Below are 21,564 nucleotides of genomic sequence, written 5' to 3'. Positions count from 1 at the left end.
GCCATGGTTAGCATAATAAGTCAAGTTTATTCATCTATCTACCTTTCTTCCATTAGGGGGCATAGTGGAAGTATGAGAAAAACTCTAACCTCCATGTGGTCAAAATACACTTTGCTCCATTGAGCTTACTGTACAAACCAACACGACAAGTGGTGACTTCAGTGTGTGGTAGATCATTGACTGTGTAAGGCATGCTTGTGAAACATTTCTCAGGTTTGTTTGCATTTTCTGCCGTAACTTACTTGGCTTGGAGTGCATGCTGCAATGGACATGATCACTCAGCAAGAAATGAAACATGGATTTCATTAATGGTGAAGATGAGGATAAACAGGTATAGGAAAAGAACATGATGGCATAGCCTGCAATCTGAGTCATGCATACTCAGAAGCAAGTCCCATTATATTCAACCGGGCTTACTCCCAGGTAAGTGTGGTTAGAATTACAGCCTAAAACTTGAATAGAATATTGATTTCAAATGTAATTCCTCCATCACCACCCCACCTTCAAGACTCTACTTCCTGAAGACAGGACAGAGATTTGGGAAGTTTGCACCATGCATTTAAAGAACATCTTAAAAATATTTCCTCAGAAACCTGGGAACTGTAATTTCTTAAGGGTGTTTCAAATTTAAGCTCTGAAAGGGGAAATCTACAGTTTCCATGATTTTTTAAGAGGGGTGTTTTGAATGCATGGTGTATACACAGTCTTAGAGTGCAATTCTCTGCATGTCTATTCAGAAGGAAGCCCCATTTTACTCGGCAGTATATCTGTTTCAGATTGCAGCCAGGCCTAAGGGTATTGTAGAGAAACATGCTGTGAGAGAGACCTGCTTACTCTTAACATCAGGAAACACACCCCTTCAAGCAGTTTTATTTTCCTTTTGGAAGGTAGTCGTTTTGCTGCTAAGTAGATAATGTTCTTTTCAAAAAAGGCAAAAAGAAAGTAGGCAGTCGTGACAAAACATTGCAGAAAGAAAAGTCATTTTCTGGCATGGGGTGTAGAGTGGGATATCATCAGCTGGCAATGCCAGCTGGGTGCAAGATGAACACACAAACAGGGGCCTCTACACACACACAGCTTGACAGTGCATATGACAGACCCTCCAATTATCCCTATTTTCCAGGGACAGTCCCAGATTTACAGAAGCCATCCTGGTTTCTGATTTGATCCTGGAATGTCCCGCTTTTCCTTAGGATGTCCCTGTTTTCATTGGAGAAATGTTGGAGAGGATGGAGTTATCCACCACCCAAGCCATCTGGAGGCAGCCCTGTATAGGATTTTTTTTTTATGTTTAATGTCTTGTTATGTTTTTATGTATATTGGAAGCTGCCCAGAGTGGCTGGGGCAACCAAGTTAGATGGGCAGGGTCTAAATAGTAAAATAATAATAATAATAATAATAATAATAATAATAATAATTATTACTACTACTACTACTACTACTACTACTACTACTACTACTACTAAATAGGATGTCCCTATTTTCATTGGAGAAATGTTGGCAGGTGTGATATGGGCTTCAATGCAATCTGAAAGCAAAAGGTGAGGCATTAATTTTACAACCTGCTATGCATAAGGGGCTACCAGGAAAGAAAGATTACCTGATTTGTCAAAAGAGTTGCTGATAACTTACACCATTCCTCATTAGATGTACTAGTATTATTTATAATTTATAGTGCACCATCAATACCCATGACAAAGAAATTGCACCACCATAGCAAGTCACTATCCCTTCCCTTGATGTGGACCTAAGCTCAGAACAATGCTACACATATCTACTTAGTCCTACTGAGTTCAATGTGACTTACTCTCAAGTAAGTGAGTCTGGGATAGCAGCCTCATTTCAACAGTTCTGGGTTGCTTTAAGCCTCCTCCCATACTTCATTTCCTCACAGAAGACTAGAGGGTTTTAAAAACAAATGAAATAAATAAAATCCTGTTCTGACAGTGTTTGATTTAATAATTAACATTCATTAGCATACAATGCTAGGTTGGCAGGAGCTGGGACCAAACAACGGGAGCTCACCCCATTGCAGAGATTCGAACCGCTGACCTTTCGATCAGCAAGCCCAAGCAGCACAGTGGTTTAACCCACAGCACCAACCTAGCAGTTCGAAAACATGCCAGTGCAAGTAGATAAATAGGTACCGCTCTGGCGGGAAGCTAAACAACATTTCTGTGTGCTGCTCTGGTTTCGCCATGCTGGCCACATGATCCGGAAAAACTGTCTGTGGAAGCGGACAAACACCAGCTCCCTCGGCCTGTAAAGCAAGATGAGTGCTGCAACCCCAGAGTCGTATGCGGGTGGACTTAATTGTCAGGGGTTCCTTTACCTTTAGCATACAATGAGAATCAACATGGCAATTTCATAAAGGGAATCAACTATATCCCCTAGAGTACTAATGCTGCATACTTTGGAACCATCTACAAGATCATGCAATTTTAAACAATGGGATGACTTTTCTCTCTCTCTGGTTTAAGTAGGCAAATGATTGGGTACAAAAAAGGACCACTCATGCTCCTGAGGTTGTCTCCCAGAACAATTCATGATACAGTCTATTATGCATTTCCGTTCCAGCTAATAGCCTTTGGCTTTCTCCTCTATTTTTATCTCAAATTTGCCACCTTAGCAGACAAGAGTGTTTTGATACCCAAAGTCTTCCGCACCTTTGCATTTCCCTCAAAATGCAGAGTCTGTCCTTGCTATATTTTTAACAGGCTGGAAGTGGTCTGGCACTATTGATCCAGGTCACAGTTTCATTTTCTCCCAAACAAAACTGAATTGTGACCAATAAGGTTAGAAATGGGAATAAATTTAAAGAGCAAAGTGTGAGGCTGCTTGTTCTTACTGTTTTCTCTTAGGGATGAGGGAGAAATTTGATTCAGTTCACATTTAAAGGTGAACCCACCTCATAAGTCTCATAATCTGAAACAATATATTAGCTGAAGCACAACCAGAGAAATTCACATTTCTCTGAATTTTGCACTGCAGTTGTCTAGCCAAGTACAGTGGTACCTCGGGTTAAGAACTTAATTCGTTCTAGAGGTCCGTTCTTAACCTGAAACTGTTCTTAATCTGAAGCACCACTTTAGCTAATGGGGCCTCCCACTGCTGCTGCACCGTCGCCACCCAATTTCTGTTCTCATCCTGAAGCAAAGTTCTTAACCTGAGGTACTATTTCTGGGTTAGTGGAGTCTGTAACCTGAAGCGTCTGTAAACTGAAGCGTCTGTAACCCAAGGTACCACTGTAATGTGTACAAAAATGCATATAGGAGAGTAATGTGTGCCAATAAATGCTTATATTAGTACATTATGTTGGGGGAAATGAATTATAATGGGGGAAATCATTTGCAAGAATGTGTGAGTTGGAAAATTGCATACAAAAATGTGTATATAACGAGAAATTGGCACTAAAATGCTGGTGAATTTTCATGAAGAGGCTTCTTTAGGGGGACAGGGTTCAAATCTTTGAAGACAAGAGCTCCGGTGGTGTTAATCTTTGTCTGGTAGACTGGTGTGGATTATAAAAAGGCTGTGATGCTTTGCATGATTACCCAGGAGTACCATTGAGCCAGAGTTAACAGGATATTTAAGGAGTGGATGTTGGTGAGCACAGAGGTACCTGCAGATGACACACTTGTGACCCCTGCTACACATTTATAAGAGCAGTGTATAACAAACAGTATGGCAATATTCAGTGATGAGTTTTCATTATGCCTATAAGGAGCAATATGCATGTTTTGTAATGAAGAGAGTAAATAAATGCCTCTGGATGAGCACAACTGAGCTTCACAAGCCACATGCTCCATCAGCTGTGCATCTTCAGCCTGTATCTCACTTAATGGCTTGACAGATGGAGATTAAAGGAAGGCTAAGATCAAGTGCCCTGCCTGGTTGATCTAAAGTACAAGGTTGAGTGTGACATAAAAGGAAGCAGCCTGGGAAAGAAGCAAATAAACAACAATAAAAATATCAGTTGAATCAGCTGTGAATTTGGAATCCATATACAACAGTGCAGTCCTAATAAAAGTTTGAGTCCTGCTGTAGAACCAGTGCTAGTAATACTGCACTCAGTAGGTATTTACTGGTGTCTTTATGGTGGCAGCAAGCACTCTGGAAAGACATTACTTGTGAAAGGAGCAGTGAGCTTGGCAACCACAAGTTCTCAGGAAGCTGCAATGTAGCCTGCTTGGTTGATCAGTGGTGGTGAACAAAGCAGAGAAATTGAAATAGACAGTTTCACCAATCCCTCTCACTGAGGAAACATACCCATCTGGCTAAAATGTTGCTTCACCATACCCACAACTCTATCCTAGGTATAGTGGTATATGAGTCACACTGACTGGAAAAAAATTATGCAAACATAATGGGGTTTGTTGTAATTTGATCATAGCTATCCAGTGCAACTCATGAACAGAATTGCATTGTCATTTGCTTAACACTATGCCCAGCTATGGCTGCAATTTTAAATCCACTTATCTGAGAGGATGTCTCAATGAAGTCAATAGGCTTTACTTCTGAGTAGATATGGTGAAGATTGTGCTGTAAGCTGTTAGATCTAATTCATCAATGGTACCTCTGCTACGGGACGCGGGTGGCGCTGTGGGTTAAACCACAGAGTCTAGGACTTGCTGATCAGAAGGTCGATGGTTCGAATCCCCGCAATGGAGCTCCCGTTGCTCAGTCCCTGCTCCTGCCAACCTAGCAGTTCGAAAGCACGTCAAAGTGCAAGTAGATAAATAAGTACCCGCTCCGGCAGGAAGGTAAATGGCATTTCCGTGCACTGCTCTGGTTCACCAGAAGTGGCTTAGTCATGCTGGCCACATGACCCGGAAGCTGTATGCCGGCTCCCTCAGCCAATAAAGTGAGATGAGCACCACAATCCCAGAGTCAGGGGTCCTTTTACCTTTACCTCTGCTACAGTGTTCTGTATTTTGAGCTTTCAACTTTGGTCCATGCATTTTTAAGTGCAAAGATTTTGCATCAATTCACTGGTGGAGGAAGAGGAGTGTGGGGGGAGCGCACCAACCCCGGCAGCACGATCCCAGCAGGGTGCCATCACGGCTGCCCTCCTCGCCCATGCTGGGTGCCACATCCCCGCAGACAGCGTGCCACGCCCCCAGGCCAAGCACCATGCCCCTGCGGGCAGTGTGTCCCACCCCCAGGATGCACGTCAGCCCCGCCCCCGCTTGCTTTCCGGCCCCCCAGTGCCGGAGCATGACGCTCCATCACTGCATCAACATCTAATTGCAAGGATGAAACATGAAATTTCAATAGTGCCCTAGAGGTGAACAGAAATGCCCCACAATGCCATCCATTGCTGCTCCCTCTGCTGGCTGCAATCATGCCTTCCCCAATCTGTCAGCCTCAAGAGCTGCCAGTAAAATCACAGGTATAGCTACAATCCCATCCAAATGCATAAGCACACACTTCTGATTCAAGCAGAACTCTTGTTGCTACACAATTGCAGACATGTGTGAGCCTGAGCATCTTAATTGGTTGGAAACTCAGTGGAGTCGCACAGTGTTCTTTTGGCAAGGTGGGGGGCAGTGGGCGGGGGTGAAGAGCTCAGACATGCTACTTGCCAGCAAACTACATTGACTTTCTGACGACAATGCCCAAACAGATCTTTGCTAGTCTAGATGACAAAATGGGATCTCGAAAGATGGAGCCAAATCAGCAATTGTGTTCCCAGGCGCAGTGGGCTGGGTTGTTGGATTGGGGTGTTATAACAACAGGACTAATATAATGGGATCAAATTGGTGACAACTTTATTGATTACAGATGTCAGTATGTTTGGCAAAGTCATTGGGTGTGTATCCTGAATCAACCAACTTGTTTGCTACAGGGTTGATCCTGGGTTTTTGGATGACCCTATGATGAGCACCACGTATGGGCAATCTCTCCAGGATGCCATTTTGGGGAGTTATATGACCTGATAGCCCCTGTCTGAGCACTGGACAGAATCTTCCCCCTGTACCCTTTTAATTTGGTACCTGATACACAGACGGAGGAAATGGGGGTGGGGTTACAAGCCACCTACTCGAGAAGACTAAGGGACCTACCCAATGCCCTTTTCTGCTAGGAAGTTGTGACTATTGCAGACAAGCCCAATTTCATCTGCAGGGAAATTCCTCCATGACACTGAATATGGTGACCAAGTAATGCCATAGCAAATACTTTCAAACAAACTGCTCATTTCCTTCAAGAAGGGCCAGAATTTGGGTAGGATAAGGGACATCCATTTGCTGACTGCACTGCCCGGTGCAAAGCAGTTTTTATGGATAGCAGGTGGACTTGTTTGAAGCCAGACAAGGAAAGGCTTCATTCAGGTCCACCTTGAGTGACTTGCCCTAAACTGGCATGTGATCAGGCCTTTCAAATTTACAGGTGGCCTGCAATTAGCCAAAAAAAGATTTGACCTTTACAGGCCTCTCATGTAGCCAATGGAGGAAACACATTATCCAGCAGTCACACGAGAGCCAAGGATGCCCCCGCCCCCACCCAGCCTGCCATGTTTTTGATCCCATCAGGCCTCAATTGTTGTCACTTGTCAGAATGGTAAGCGGGCTTTCTGGCACAATTAGAATAAGGTAGTTGGTACATCTCTCCTGTAGTGAATCAGGAGTTTGAAGGGACCCAAAGGATCATCAGAAGTGCCTTTCATTCACTTACAGCTTTGTGTTCATAAGAACACTGCTAGATCAGGAGAGTCACCCACCTAGTCCAGCATCCTATTCTCAACCAGAAGCCTGCAAGCAGGGCCTGGTCTAAACCATCCATTGAGAAAGCTTCCATCTAGGTAAGTCCTGAATCTCAACTGGTTAAGAGTGGGGACAGCTGCAGAAGCAAGAGAAGATGGCATGAATACTGCACTCCAGAATCTCAAAGTTATTTGGTGGGAAAGGAAAATGCACAAGCAATTAGGCAAAGCTCACAATGATATATTTGGTACTGCAAAGTCCAGAGGGCTGGTTGAAGTGGGAGGAAGCTGGAACATGCAGAAATCCTTTTGCTTGGGAAGTCAAAATGCCTGGCACTGCCTGAAATGAGTAAGATTTGCTTTGGCAGGACAGTCTGAAGATCAGAGCTTTACTTTCATCATGTTAGGGGTTGTTGTTTTGTTTTCAAAGCAGTGTCACACATCTCCCAAATGATTCATCCAGTAATTGATTAATACCTGTTTGGAAACCACTGAAAATTTAGAGTTGTTTGCTAAATAACATTTTTGCAAAATTATGATTTATTGTTTCATGACTTGTAAGTTGGGAAGGGTGATTAGTCATGGAATCCACATGCCATTTCTTGAACGCTTTTGATTAGATCTATTAACTCTGCTGTTTTTACAGTACAATTCCTATGCATGCTGAGTCGTAAGTAAGTCTCACTGTGTCCAACAGCGTTTACTCCCTGGTGTGTATGTTTATAGGAGAGCAGTCTGAAAATAAGACAATGATTTTAAAAAATGTAATAAGGCTTAATTTCAATGCGATCATAGTCTTGTGCCCTGGCTTTAATTCCTTACCTAGTTAGGGAAAGATTCAGATCCTTCAAATACCCATAAGTGGAAATATTGCACAATGTCAGATTGATGGGGGAGATGTCCCAGCTTGTTTGAAACAGACAGTAACAGATTGGACAGATCACAAATTCTCACCAGTGACCATAGCCTTCTGTCTCTGGTTTGCTAGGAACTCTATGAAACACTGTGAACTAATTTTTATATACAGACTCCGCATATCAACTGATAAAGAGACATGCATATTTTGCCTTTGCTTTAATAGTAAGTTATACCAGGGATAACCATACATAATAACAGTCATCAAACTAAATCAGTCTGGTTCTTTGCAAATATGGCATGCTGCAAACAAAATAATTAGCATGTATGCACAGATGAAAGTACATGTCTTGCTACTTATTGAAATAACCATTGTCAGTCTGCAGTGTGCTATCATCAGGCTTGCAAAACCCACCTGCCTGTTGAGAAGGGATTGCTCCTTCAGGCTGCAATCCTATATAAATGTACCCAGAGTAAGTCCTACTGTACTAAATGGGGCTCACTTCTGAGTACACATACATATAATTACACTCTTAGACTGCATTCACACCATTCATTTATTAAGTCTGCTCATCTTCTGTGGTGGTGGTATTGCAACCAGGCCACAGGCCAGGCCAGTGATCTGACAAATGGCAGGCCAGATCATCCAGCTGCTGGCAATTGGCCAATCCCAGCAGGCTTCAGACAGGTGTTCCCCGGGACTGGCCCAGCTGACCAATGAGCAGCACTTGGGCCTGCTCCCAGCTCTCTTCCTCAGATCTCCCACGCCTCCCTTATGTTCACAAAAACAATGGCACAAAGTTTCCTTTGCCAAATTGCTAATTACTTTTCATGGAATCCATACTGGTAATGTGGGGAACAAGCATGGATGGGCAGAACATTTTTTATAGCCACAAACATGAAAAACAAACCTGTTTGAAATTCACCAGAAATCATTTAGATAGTTCTCAAGTAATCTGAACAGGTGTTCACATTACTTGAGAACCATCTAAATGATTTCTGGTGAATTTCAAACAGGTTTGTTTTTCATGTTTGTGGCTACAAAAAAATGTATTTATGTAAATGACGTATTTCCTCACGGTGAAACATAACATCCAAATGAGCCAAGGCTTGTCTTTGCTCTAAAGGAGGCACATCAAAGCAGAACATTTCAGACTTCTTATAATTTGCCTTTAGCCCTGAAACTATATGAAAAGAGTCCAATTCATTACAGATTTTATAGCTGTTGTCAAAGCATTTACCACCATGAATGTTGAATTATCCTCACAGAGGCGCTGTTTATGGATTGGTTATATTTAAAATGCTTCCAATATTGTCAGCAGTTTGGTGGTTGGGAATCAACGAGATTTATCAAGATTCATTTAGGTAATTCTTTATTTATTCCACACATTTAAAACCTCAACCGCCACTTTTATTTGCTAATTGCTTTATTATGGTACTTTTATCATCATTTTAATTTTGTCGAATGTCCTGGATCCAATTTTGGTAAAGAGTGGTATATAAATATTTTATACAAACAAGAAATAAAAACAAACATCCGGTCGAGGAGAGAACTAGGTGCATATTTCAAAGAAAGTTCAGTCGTCATAATATTCTCACAGGGATGCCAACACCTGGCCTTAAAGGGTTTTCTGTACCTGTAATCGCTAGATGGAAGAGACATCCTGGAGCACTGTAATGGGGAAATATATACTTAGTAAAAAAAAACTTCCTGTCAGACAACTATCAGAAGCACAGGAACCCTGAGTCAGGAGGTGGCACCTACAACAGGCATCACCAACTTGCAGTTTGAGGGCCCTAAGCACATTCTTCTGACTCTGTGGTGCCCTCCAGATATTTTGAACTCCAACTCCCATAACCACCAGCTGCAAAACTGGGTTCCATTTAGAACATGTGGACTGGTTACCAGTTCATTTCTGGGCCCAATCCAAGGCAAACAAGTTAGGCACCAAACATTTGAAAGAACACCTCCATCCCTACAGATCCTCTCAGGTGTGGGAATCGAAGGCTGTGGCTGTGGGAGAAGAAAGACCCTCTTGGGGTGTTAATGCTGTAACCCGCTCCATCATGGGCTCAAGTTGTATATATGTGTAATTAAACAATATATCCTAAAGACTCCACTGTCCCTCATTCTGAAGGAAAGATAAACCCTGGGTAAGTGCCTGGAACTCCTGGAATCTCACACTGCTCAGAGATAGGGGTGGCATGCAGCAATAGCAATAATAATTGTTGTTGCTGTTGTGGTTTATTACATTTGCACCTCTGTTTTACACATTGTTCCCATTGGGTTGCCATCTGTTTAACTTAGTGCTGCTGCTGCAGCAAATACTCTAAAACTATGAACTATCTCCTCATTTTTGTGCCATTTTAAATATTCCAGACTCACTCTTTGAAGTTTAAATTTCTTTTCTTTTCTTTTCTTCTTGCTTCTTTGGCTTTGACCACTGGAGTTGACCTCTAACTATACATCCCAGTCTTGGAAATATCCTATACAGTGGTAACTCGAGTTATGAACTTAATTCGTTCTGGACGTCCATTCTTAACCCAAAACAGTTCTTAACCTGAGGCGCACCTTTGCTAATGGGACCTCCTGCTGTCCCCCTGCTGTCACCGCGCCACCAGCATGTGATTTCTGTTCTCATCCTGGGGCAAAATTCTCAACCCGAGGTACTACTTCTGGGTTAGCGGAGTTTGTAACCCGAAGCATTTGTAACCTGAGGTACCACTGTACGTGTGGCTCGGACACAAAGTTTAAGAGCAAAAGAGGTAACCTTTTTGTGATTGGCATATCCATTAATATGCCATGGCTTTGAGCCTCTGGAACTGCTGACCAAGTGGTATGGTCTCAGAGCTAGAATATTCTGACCTTTGTTTGAAAATCTCCTGGGCATAAGCATTCTTGCTATGCAATAACCAAATACAAATGGTTTTACTCTCCTCTCCTCTTTTGAACCTAACCTAAAGGAGATTATTCATGGCAATTAGCTAGAATTGTTCCATTGAATAACTGAAAAACTTGAATGGATCCACAGGGCAATATATGAGCTGCTCAAGTTGTGGACTTCTCTGCTTAGTGTCAATTTCACAGCTTTTGCTGAATTACAGAAGCGGCACCCCCATCAGTACAAATGTTGGGCAAGATCACAACCATTTGGAGTGACATCTCTCCCAAATGGACATAATCATACCCCTGATTGGTGTTGATGGCAGGGCACCTGTGGGCGTGCCCACTCCGGGGTGTGTGTGTGTGCTTCTGCCACCTGAAGCAGTAGCCTCACCCTGCCTAATGCCTGGGGCGGCTCCCACATTCGTGGTGGATTTACACTGGAAAGTCTACACACCACTCCACTTTACTCCTTGTTCTGTGATCCTTTCCCCAAAGTTACTGCCCCATTGTCATCTGGAGGGGCACTCTTGCACTATTGCACAACAAAAGCGAGACCAAAACTCCTGGAATGTTTGTGGTATTAAAAATTACAGGATTTCAGCAGGAAGCATCCAGCAGGAACAGATAATGTGCTGACTGGGAATGAAAGCAGTATGTCCTCTCTGAAACTTTTGCAGGTGTAAATAGCCTTGAACACATCAAACTACCCCAGTACTATCATGACTGCAAATTATCATGCACAATATATGAATGCACAATATATTGGCATCCAGAAGGGACCATAGGAAGCTGTCTTATCTTAAGTTTTAAAAAAACCATTGGTCCATCTAGTTCAATATTGTCCACACTGACTGGCAGCAGTTATTCAGGGTATCGGACAGGCTACATTCCCAGCCCTGCCTGGAGATGCCAGGGATTGAATCTGAGACCTTCTACATGCAAAGCAGATGTTCTGCTTCTGGGCCACAGCCCTCTTTCAAAAGCTAGAAATCTTGAGCTGGACATATGTGAAATGGATTGACTGTACCATGGTCCCAACACAGGTTTACTCCAACCTGAGAGCTTGGTTAAGACTACTTTGGGTATTTATGTCAGGAACGAGATTGAGATCACAGATTTCCTCATTTGTAGTGCAGCTTCTTAGACACCACGCTGCACCACTTTCTGTTCTGCAGTAGTAATTGGCTAATTGTACAAATGTCAGATAAGCCGTAGCTGTCATAATGTTACCTTTTATCTTTGTAATAAGAGAAACCTAGGACCATAATGTAAAACTGCCTGTTGAAACAATCTGCCTATAATATTGTAAGTCAGACAAAGAAAGAGGGGGAAGGGAAGGGGAAGTAAGTTAATGTGTATTGGAGAAATTCCCAGCTGCGGAATGAGGTTTCTGTGCCAAGAAAAGACTGGCAGGCATTTCAGGTGGTTGAGAAATATTTGTCACCATTGAATGGTGCGGAAATTCCCTCCGGTTGAATTAAACCCCAGTTTTGAGGTATCAGTGGAAAGCTTTCTATGGAGATATGAAACAAGGACAGCTGTGCAATTGCCAAGTTTAGAGGATTTATTTGCTTCTTTTCTTTTCCTTTCTTTTCTTCTCCTCTCCTCTCCTCTCCTCTCCTCTGTCTCTTCTTTTTGTAGTCACAGTTTAGTGCCATGGGATTAACTGAAAGTGTGTAGGGTATTCCCAAACCTGCTGGTAATAGGTAATCCATGGAATGAGTTCCAACACTGTCGAGTGAAGGTTGGTGTAGCTACAATACTAGGCACCATTCTTTTATTTCATTCTTTGCCACAATTGCACAATGAACCTCTTCATGCAAACAACAGGTCCCTATTTCCCTAGTCACTCAACTTTTTCCTTTCTCTGCATCAAAATATTAACTTCCTTCCTAATTTGGTTTTTTTACCCACCTTTCATCAAGAGGTCCCAGAGCAGGTCACAACAGCTTAACGCTACCATACTAATTTCAGTAGAAACAAAGGAACTATCAAGACAATATGGCGGTTCCTAGAAATATATCTCTCTGGTGTCAAAGTCAAAGTAATGAGGTGCTTCTGATTACCAGTTGCTGGTATTGTGCCAGTTCCAGAATGCTCGACTAGATGACCTTTTAAAATGTGGGGTTGGGGGGTATTGGGTTGTTGTTTTTATTTTGATTATGTATTTTGTGGTTTATATTTTTATTTTATTCTGTGAAGTGCCCTGAAATATGCAGGTATAGGGCGGTATATTATTGATGATGATGATGATGATGATGATGATGATGATAGATGGGCCAGGATCAGGATGATAGGTGGGCAGGATCAGGCCCCTCCCACGTATCTTCAGCATATGATGAAAAACTACAAAATGAGGAGCCAGACCATGGTTTAGGGACTGGCATGGAGCATGCCCTTCCCCTATTCAAAACATTCATGGATAAGTCCAACCATTGAAAGCAAATGCATTTGTAAAAGAAATCAGCAGCAAAAACATTAGAAAAGGACAACAGTATGGAGCTATCACACCTCTATATCCAAGAAAACCTTAAGAAAACAAGGACACATTTTTTTTTTAAAATGAAATGCTGAACTAGATAGGCTGATTGAGATAGCCACTATAGCAGCATGAGGGATGATGCTGGCACTCATTTTTTTTGCCATCATTCATGGCTGTTTCACAAATTTACAAAAATCTGACAAGGAAAACTCTTCCTTCTATATGGGGGAGGCGAGAGGAGGAAAATATCACAATTGACTTCCAAGTTATTATCTTCATGCAAATTATGTTATTATTTTTTTCATTTTTTTTCACTTGTCAGTGAGCAAAGCAGCCCATAATGTTAAAAAGGCAGAATGTGCCTCATGACCCTCCCCATTCCTTCAATGAGAGAGTAACAGGAGAAAAGAATTGGTATTCTAATTTAAAGCTTTTTGCACAGTCCCTGCACTATAGGACTCTGTTAAAGTGTCAGAAAGAATAATAATACCAACACAGCATAAGAGATAAAATAGTAAAACATACCCAAAATTATCAAAGCTGCCTTCTAACTCTTTATGTCTGTGATGTGTAAAAATGATTAAAGAAGATGCACAACACCCTCATTTGATGGGTTTTTACACCTGTTCATTTGTCCTCTATATCTCATTTCCACACTGCCTCTCACAGGTAATTTCAGTTTCTGTCAATCTGCTGTCATCTCCCCTAGAGTTGATGGGGATAACGGTGAGATCCTGTATAGGCTGGATGCATAATACACAGCTGGTTGTCTGCTTTTTTGACACCTGTCCTCAGAGGGAAAGATGACTTTCTTGTTCAGGGGTACTTTAGATTTGTGCCACAAAGCTGACTTGGGAGTTTCGTGTGTCCATATTTTCATGCCATAAATGTTTACATTGCATTTAGAGCTGACTTGAAATTTCTTGGGGGAGTTTTTTTTAAAATAAAATTCATCTTTTTCTCACTACCCACCTCCAAAAATAAGCAAACAACCTGCAGACATTTTGCCAAATGCTCTCTAAATATTTTTGTGTCAACTGTCATTCTTCTCTGCAATGTTCTGTAATAACATTAGATCTGGGGCACTGTGAAAAATGAAAAATGGTTGCCACACTACCAGTCCAGTAAGGTACAGTCATCATGTTTTGTTTAATTTTTCTCAGGGGTTGACAATGCCTGTTTTGCTTTTAACTGTGAACAGTTAGTTTTCATTCAAATTGGTCATTGAAAACATCAATAATTTGATATTTGAGTTTGTTTTCCTCTTCCCTCACCATCCATTTTCCTTTTGTGATTTGTCTTTTTAGATTGTCTTAATTTTTGTTGATTTGTAAGCTGTTCTTAGAGCTTTTCAAATGAATAGTTGGTTACAAGTGTTTGATGGAATGAAAAAAAAAATCATATATACTTGATAAATACTTGAATAGCATGCATAGGAGCTGCAGGAGTGTCCTTTCTTTTTCATTCCACTGCTGTCATGTTGGAAGTACCAGGCTACGTGGGAAGATCCAGCAATGTGCCTGCCTCCCACACTAGTGCTGACCCCCATGATGCTTGGGAAGTGCTGGCATGGAGAGATGCTACATTGCTATGTTGTTGTGGCAGTACAAGAAATACAAACACAAGGCTCTCATGTTTCTCAGGAGACACTGGAAGGGGCCTTAAAAGTAACTTTGCACTTTAGTAATATCATGGATCACTGCCTTGTCGTGGCAAAGGGGCTTGAATAACTCAGAGAAGCTATGAGCTATGTCATGCAGGGCCACCCAAGACGGACAGGCCATAGTGGAGAGTTTTGCCTAAACGTGATCCACCTGGAGCAGGAACCGGCAAGCCACTCCATGCACATGAAAGCTCATAACAATAACAAACTTAGCTGGTCTCTAAGGTGCTACTGGAAGGAATTTTTTTATTTTGTTTTGACTACGGCAGACCAACATGGCTGGCTACCTACCTGTATGAAGTCTTGGGTTTGCAATTTTGGGAGACGGGAGACTGCCCGCTGGGGAGTGGGAGGGCTGGTGAGGCCCCCTAGATTTAGAGGCCCTAGGCTTCAGCCTTCTTAGCCTATACATAAATCCGGCACTACAGGAAGGGTGAATGAACCATGTTTCCTGTATTCAAGTATATAATTAACTTTCAAAGTCAGGACTCTTCTCTTATACCTTCCCTAGGGAAAGAAAATATATCCTGTAACCATTCCAAGAGCATACACATTTCCCCATTCCCACTCCTATTATTTATATTAATGTCTGATGCTACTCCCAGGCTGCAGTACTAATCATATCTAGAAGGACGTCCTATTGAATGCAATGGGCCTTATTCTCAGGGAGAGTCAGAATTGCATCCTAACTTGCTTGAGATATCTTTCCCACCACACTGTGTTCAACGTACAGATACTTCCACAAATCCACTCTCCCCTCTCTCATGGAGAAATCTTCCCTTCTATTTCTGTCTGCTTACAAGAGTTATACAAAAAACCAAGAGCAAAAAAATTCCTCTCCCCAAAAGTCCACATATAGAACAATACAAACTCCAGCAAAAATAAAAATAAAACAGAACCACAATTGAAGAGAAAATTAAAAACTTAGAAGACTAGACTATTTTAAAGGCTTTGGAAGGTCTTTACAGAGTTGGTGGCAGGTGATCTTCTCTGGGGAGGCAGAGATATGTTCATGTGTCCTCTTTTTCCAAGATGTATCCTCTTCTTCAGGGGTAAAATTTGAGACAAATTGCATGTATTTGCTTTGAATGGCCATCATAGTGTCCTAGCATCCTCATTTTTTATTTTTTATTTTCAAAATACAGTCATACCTCTTGTTACGTCCGCTTCATGCTACGTTCTTTCAGGATACGTCCCGTGGCGACCCGGAAGTACCGGAAAGGGTTACTTCCAGGTTTCGCCGCTTGCGCATGTGCAGACGCGCAAAATGACATCACGCGCATGCACAGAAGCGGCGAATCGCAACCCGCGCACACGCAGATGCAGGTTGCATTCTGCTCACATTGCGAACGGGGCTCCAAAACGGCTCCCGTTCGCAACCAGAGGTACCACTGTAGAGCAATGCTAAATTGATGTAGCCAGTGGAATCCTATCTGATAGTTCAGTCAGTAGAGCATGAGATTCTTAATCTAAGAGTCATGGGTTCGAGTCTCATATTGGGCAAACGATTCCTGCATTGCAGAGGGTTGGACGAGATGACCCTTGTGGTCCTTTGCAACTCTACAATTCTATCCAACAAAAGTTGGCTTTCCCTTTTGCTTTGTTAAACCCCCTCTGCCCCGCGCTCCCAAACACTCTGGTTTTAGTGATCCTGCTTTCTTTCTTTTTATGTTAGCAGCTCGGAAAGTTTAGAAGCATTGCTCCTCCTCGCCATCGCTCCTATTCCCCCTTCCACCTCGGGTTTCGCCCTTCCTCTCTCGACACCCATCCCCTCCTCCCGCCTGTTCCTAAACGCCTCCTTCAAGATCGCGGCTGCTGGGCAGGGCTCCAGAAGAGCAGCAGCAACAAACAAGGAGGCAGGAGTTCAAAGTTAGCAACGGGTTGCACAACTTCGACGCTGGGTGACTATTAACAAGCTGGAGTAGTAGCAGCAGCAGCAGGAACGCCAGCGAGACAGCAACGCGCCAGCGAGCCAGCCAGAGCTTTCTTCTGGGACCTGTTTGATGTTCTCCTCCTGCCTTTGGGACCTACCATGGCTCCTTTTGGAAGGAATCTCTTAAAGACCCGGCACAAAAATAGGTAAGGCGTTGTTTGGAGATTCCCTTTCTTGTACCTGTTTGATTCACACACAGCCGAGCTTTCTCCTGGAAGACGATCATCCGAAGATTAACTCTTCGGGGGAAGGTGCCTATATAAACTCAAGACGGGTGTGCGTCTCTTTCTCCCCCTTTTTGCACTTTCCTCATGCCTATGAGTTGGCTTCTCCAACCATGGCTTTTCAATAGGAAAATTCCGCCCCACTCTTATCCCTCCCCTCCCCCCTTTATAAAAAGCTGCTTGTAAGCACTCGGATACTGGAGCACTGCACGACTTTACTACTACTACTACTACTACTACTACTACTACTACTACTACTACTACTACTATTTCATTTCCTCCTGCAAACTGAACGTGTGAAAGAATGCCCGAGAAAATTCCAGGGTGGGATGAAAACGTCCTGGCTAGGAGTGGGAACTAAACACAAACGTTACAGCGCCCCTTATCTGGAAGCTGATAAGTTTCTGCGCGCACTAGTTGGCTGGCTGCAAACCGCGGGGACTCGCTCGTTCATTGAACAGGGCGGCTCATGTTTTTGTTCGTGTCCCACCTAAACTTTGCCCAACGATTGCCTGAAAACTCTCAGGAATCCACTCTCGCTTCTCAGCAGGCTACATTCGCTTTTCAGTGTAAGTTTTGTACTGTAAAGAGAAGTTTGTTGTGTTTGGCGGGCTGGATGATGGGTTTGTTTGTTTTTAGTTTTTTGGGTTTTAATCTGTTCTGAGCGCAGAGTTTGGGATCTATGATTCCTAATTCATCATTTAAATTTCTGTTACCATTTTTTTACTGGGGATAAGAGTTGGTTCGTTTTGAATAGCCTAGTCTGTCCTAACAAGGGCAGAACTTCATGTTCCCCTCCCTCATATTTCCAGGGCTCCTATCCCCCCGCCCTGCGCTACCCCCAATAGCCACACTTGCTTCTACATGTTCTTTCCAATACTGTAAAGAGAAAATTGCATGCTCCAGAATTGTATAATTATTTTTAACTGCTGGTGTGGCTTTACATCTTAAATGTAAGTTTCCTTGGAGCGAACATGATATTTTTTCTGTTGCTTTGGCAATTACAGTGACCTTGAACTTGAGATGGAATAGCTAAAGTGCCTATTGTTGCATTGGTTTGTGTCCGCCGCATTTCTATAATTCCGATTTAAGTTCTATTGGGCTGTTTTCTATTTTATTTTATTAAAAAACCATGTGGTATAGCCCCCCTCCAAGTGAATGTTGTGTTCTCCCCCCCCCATTTGTGTTAATTGGTTTCATTTACATTTGTGTGCCTTGGCCTCTTTAGGACCGTGGTCACATTCCATGATAAGGCCAATAATCTGCAATAATCTCTCTCTGCCTCTATCAGTACATTATCAGTGGTTATCATTCACAAGTGCAGGCAAAAATAAATGAGCATGTCTCTGTGTTTGAGAATAATGATTAGTTCATGAGTTTTCTGTTAATGTTAGAAAATGATAGCTGCTTTAGATTGCAAAAGCTGTGTAGGATTGCCTTCTGAGCAAATACGCATAGAACTGCAGTGTAAGAAGCTAATCTAAAACTCTACAGTGAGCTACGATGGTGGTGGCCAGATATATGCAGAAAGTTTCAGAGGCCTACACTTGGATATATTCCTTTCCAATTAAATTACAAACAAGTGACACATTTTCAGAAGTTTTTGGGGGAGTTTTGTGGGATGGCATTGGGGACTGCAGCCTTTGTTTTCCTCAAAAATCAGTGTTAGTCCCAAAATCTGCTGTGGTTCTATCACGTTCTCGTTGAACCATGGGGTAGGGGTGGAGGGTAAGTCTTGGCACAATAACAAAGGGCAAAATCTGGAAAGTAAACAAAGGCACCCTTTCTTGCACTACAGTACTGGAACCAGAGGACAATTGTCTACAGCTTGCTCCTGGTAGAGATCTGTGTCTGATAATTTAAAGGCTGCCAAGAGAGATGGAAAATGGATGTTTTGTAAATCTGAAAAGTTGTGATGAGATAGGAAACATTTCCCTGAGTAGTTGCTGCCTTTTCAAACCTAAGTAAAATATTGCCCTAAGTAGGATCTGTCCATCAAAGTTTTAATTGGTATATAGAACAGTAAGCTTGGAAATAGGTTTTCCTTTTTCTTTTTGTTCCTGGCTCTGCTACTTTTGAACAAATAGTGCCAGCTAGTCCTTGTGGTTTGGTACATGCAAGTACTCATAATGCACTCATTTGTAATCCACAGAAGTGTTGTGAGGCCCATTGTTTCCAGTTCTGGGGAACTCAATAGACATCTCATAACTCCACATGAATGTCCATAGAAATACATTTGAAATTATCAACAACTATCCAAGAAATAGTTTTTTAAGCCCCATAGAGTTACATGAGTGCCATCCATATTTTCTCTCTGATTTCTCATCCTATTCTAACATGCTTGTATATTAAAAAGTCCCATTCATCTAAATGACTTCAGTGAAGTTTAGGCAGGAGTTCTAAGCATCCTTACATTTCTAGTACAGTGGTACCTCGGGTTGCAGATTCTTCAGGTTACAGACTCCACTAACCCAGACATAGTACCTTGGGTTAAGAACTTTGCTTCAGGATGAGAACAGAAATCGTGCGGCAACAGGGGGAGGCCCCATTAGCTAAAGTGGTGCTTCAGGTTAAGAACAGTTTCAGATTAAGAACAGACCACCAGAACGAATTAAGTTCTTAACCAGAGGTACCACTGTATGTATGTTTCAATTTACTCAGTCCAGCAAAGATGATGATGATTTATTAAATTTCTGTACAACCCTTCATTTGAAAGTCACAGGGCAGTTTGCAACATGAAAACACAAAAATACATACCATAATAACAAACAAAAACAGTGACAACACCCCCCCCCAGTTTAAAAGGCAATATATTGTTTAATTAGCCAAAGAGGTCAAGATTATTTGAAGCAGATGGAAGCAGAGTTTTCCTGTTGAGAGCAAATGGTCCTTTTATTCAATTTCTAACAGTGGTCAGTGTGGTGTAATGGTTAGAGTGTTGGACTATGACCTGGAAGAGACCAGGGTTCAAATCCCCCCTCAGCCATGAAGCTCACTGGATGTGACTTTGGGCCAATTACTGCTTTATTACGGGACATGGGTGGTGCTGTGCATTAAACCACAGAGCCTAGGACTTGCCAATCAGAACGTCGTGGTTCGAATCCCCAGGACGGGGTGAGCTCCCGTTGCTCGGTCCCTGCTCCTGCCAACCTATCAGTTTGAAAGCATGTCAAAGTGCAAGTAGACAAATAGGTACTGTTCCGGCGGGAAGGAAAACAGCGTTTCCGTGCGCTGCTCTGGTTTGCCAGAAGCAGCTTAGTCATGCTGGCCACATGACCCGGAAGCTGTCCGCTGGCTCCCTCGGCCAATAAAGTGAGATGAGCGCCGCACCCCAGAGTCGGTCATGACTGAACCTAATGGTCAGGGGTCCTTTACCTAACAGTGGTCAGAAACATCCTCTTGAAAAGGAAGAACACAGGGCAGAAGACACTGACTTATATTGAGTCAGATCATTTGGTCTATCTATCTGACAATACTGCCTGGCAGTGGCTCTCCAGGATTTCATGCAGGGATCCCTCCCAGACCTACTTGGAGATGCTGGGAATTGAAGTTGGGACCTTCTGAATGCAAAGTAGGATGTTTTACCACTCAGCTGCAGCTTGCAAGCAGGATAAAATGGTGGTGGGTGACAGGCCAAGTTTTACAAGGAAGGTGGAAGCAGTTGTATATATTTAAAAGAGGCAACAAAGAGGCTGTTTTCAAATATTTGAAGAACTGCCACATGGGGGATGCAGCAAACTTGCCTTCTGTTGCTCAAGACGGTAGAACTTACACCAACAGTTTCAAATAACAAGAAAGAGGGTTTTGAGTAAATATTAGAAAGAGTTTTCTGATTGTATGAGGTGCTCGGCAATGAAACAAGCCACAACCAATATGTTCTCATATTGTAACAGAAGGATCAACTTTCATTTGAGGTTTTAATGCAGAAGCTGGATGGTGACCTTTCTGGGGTGCTGTGGCAGCAGATTCGACTAGATGACCATTGAAATTCCAATGATTCTATGAAGGCAACTATTTTTCTCTGTTATGTGGTCTCACGACACCTGGAGTTCAGCAATGTACTCTCTATGATCACAGGGATCCATTTAGTTATAATTTCTAATACAGACAATATTTTTGTCACCACAAGTGATGGGGGGAACTAAGGACAATTTTGTGCTTAGTCAAAAAAAATGGCATTTTCCCTGCTGCGTGTTTAGAATTTGCAGCACTGTATTCCAATGTGTGCTGAAGATGGTAGAGGCATAGTCACATCATATAGAAAGAGGATAAAGGATCCACAGAGTACTGTGCCACCCGGAAACTATGTATACCCAAATGAAGAATTGAGTTTGGGACAGATCATTTTTGGGGAGTTACAGTTTGAGTTACTGTGATTGTTGTGGCCATTGGCCTTATGTGAAAGCAATGATCATTTCCACGTTTTGAATGTATCGTTTGGCAGACACATGTGCTTTCATACTTGCTGCACTTCTAGAAGGCTTGGGTGGGTGCAGTGGCCCATAACTAGAGCTCTTTCTAAAAAGAGGAGTGATCATTTCAATGCGACCAGTGCCAATTTGCCATTGCATCAAATGGATTGGTAGCAAATAGGTTTTCACCTTCCCCAGAAGTGTGTGGCAATGTGGCATGGCCAGCATGTTTGTTCCATTGGGGCTTGGCTTCCTGAATGTGTTCCTTACCCTGAAGGCTGTGCTGGTCATCTGTATCTCTAGCTGTCTCCTTCTGCCATGCTGTAATCTGGATGATGACAGGCTGCATTCTCCTCTTCTTGCAAGGAGCTAATCTTTTAGGAATGTTTCAACTGCAGAGGAGGA

The 21,564-nt window shown here is 42.6% G+C and overlaps 1 protein-coding gene across 2 annotated transcripts in view; it reads left to right on the top strand.

Annotated features, from left to right (window-relative positions):
• The first annotated feature begins 16,397 nt into the window (after positions 1 to 16,397).
• The window catches only part of RASSF9 (Ras association domain family member 9), a 45,002-nt gene continuing 39,835 nt past the window's right edge, over positions 16,398 to 21,564 (top strand). The window contains exon 1 of one of the 2 annotated variants that reach the window (XM_053405555.1): positions 16,398 to 16,669. In XM_053405555.1, coding sequence (XP_053261530.1) covers positions 16,623 to 16,669 — 47 coding nt within the window. In that variant the 5' untranslated portion in view covers positions 16,398 to 16,622. Of the gene's footprint in view, positions 16,670 to 17,167; positions 17,317 to 21,564 lie in introns of those variants that run through there. The other variant, XM_053405556.1, reaches the window with a different exon arrangement.

Source organism: Podarcis raffonei, chromosome 10 (assembly GCF_027172205.1).
Source record: "Podarcis raffonei isolate rPodRaf1 chromosome 10, rPodRaf1.pri, whole genome shotgun sequence".
NCBI classification, from domain to species: domain Eukaryota; kingdom Metazoa; phylum Chordata; class Lepidosauria; order Squamata; family Lacertidae; genus Podarcis; species Podarcis raffonei.
This window is presented reverse-complemented; position numbering and strand designations above follow the sequence as displayed.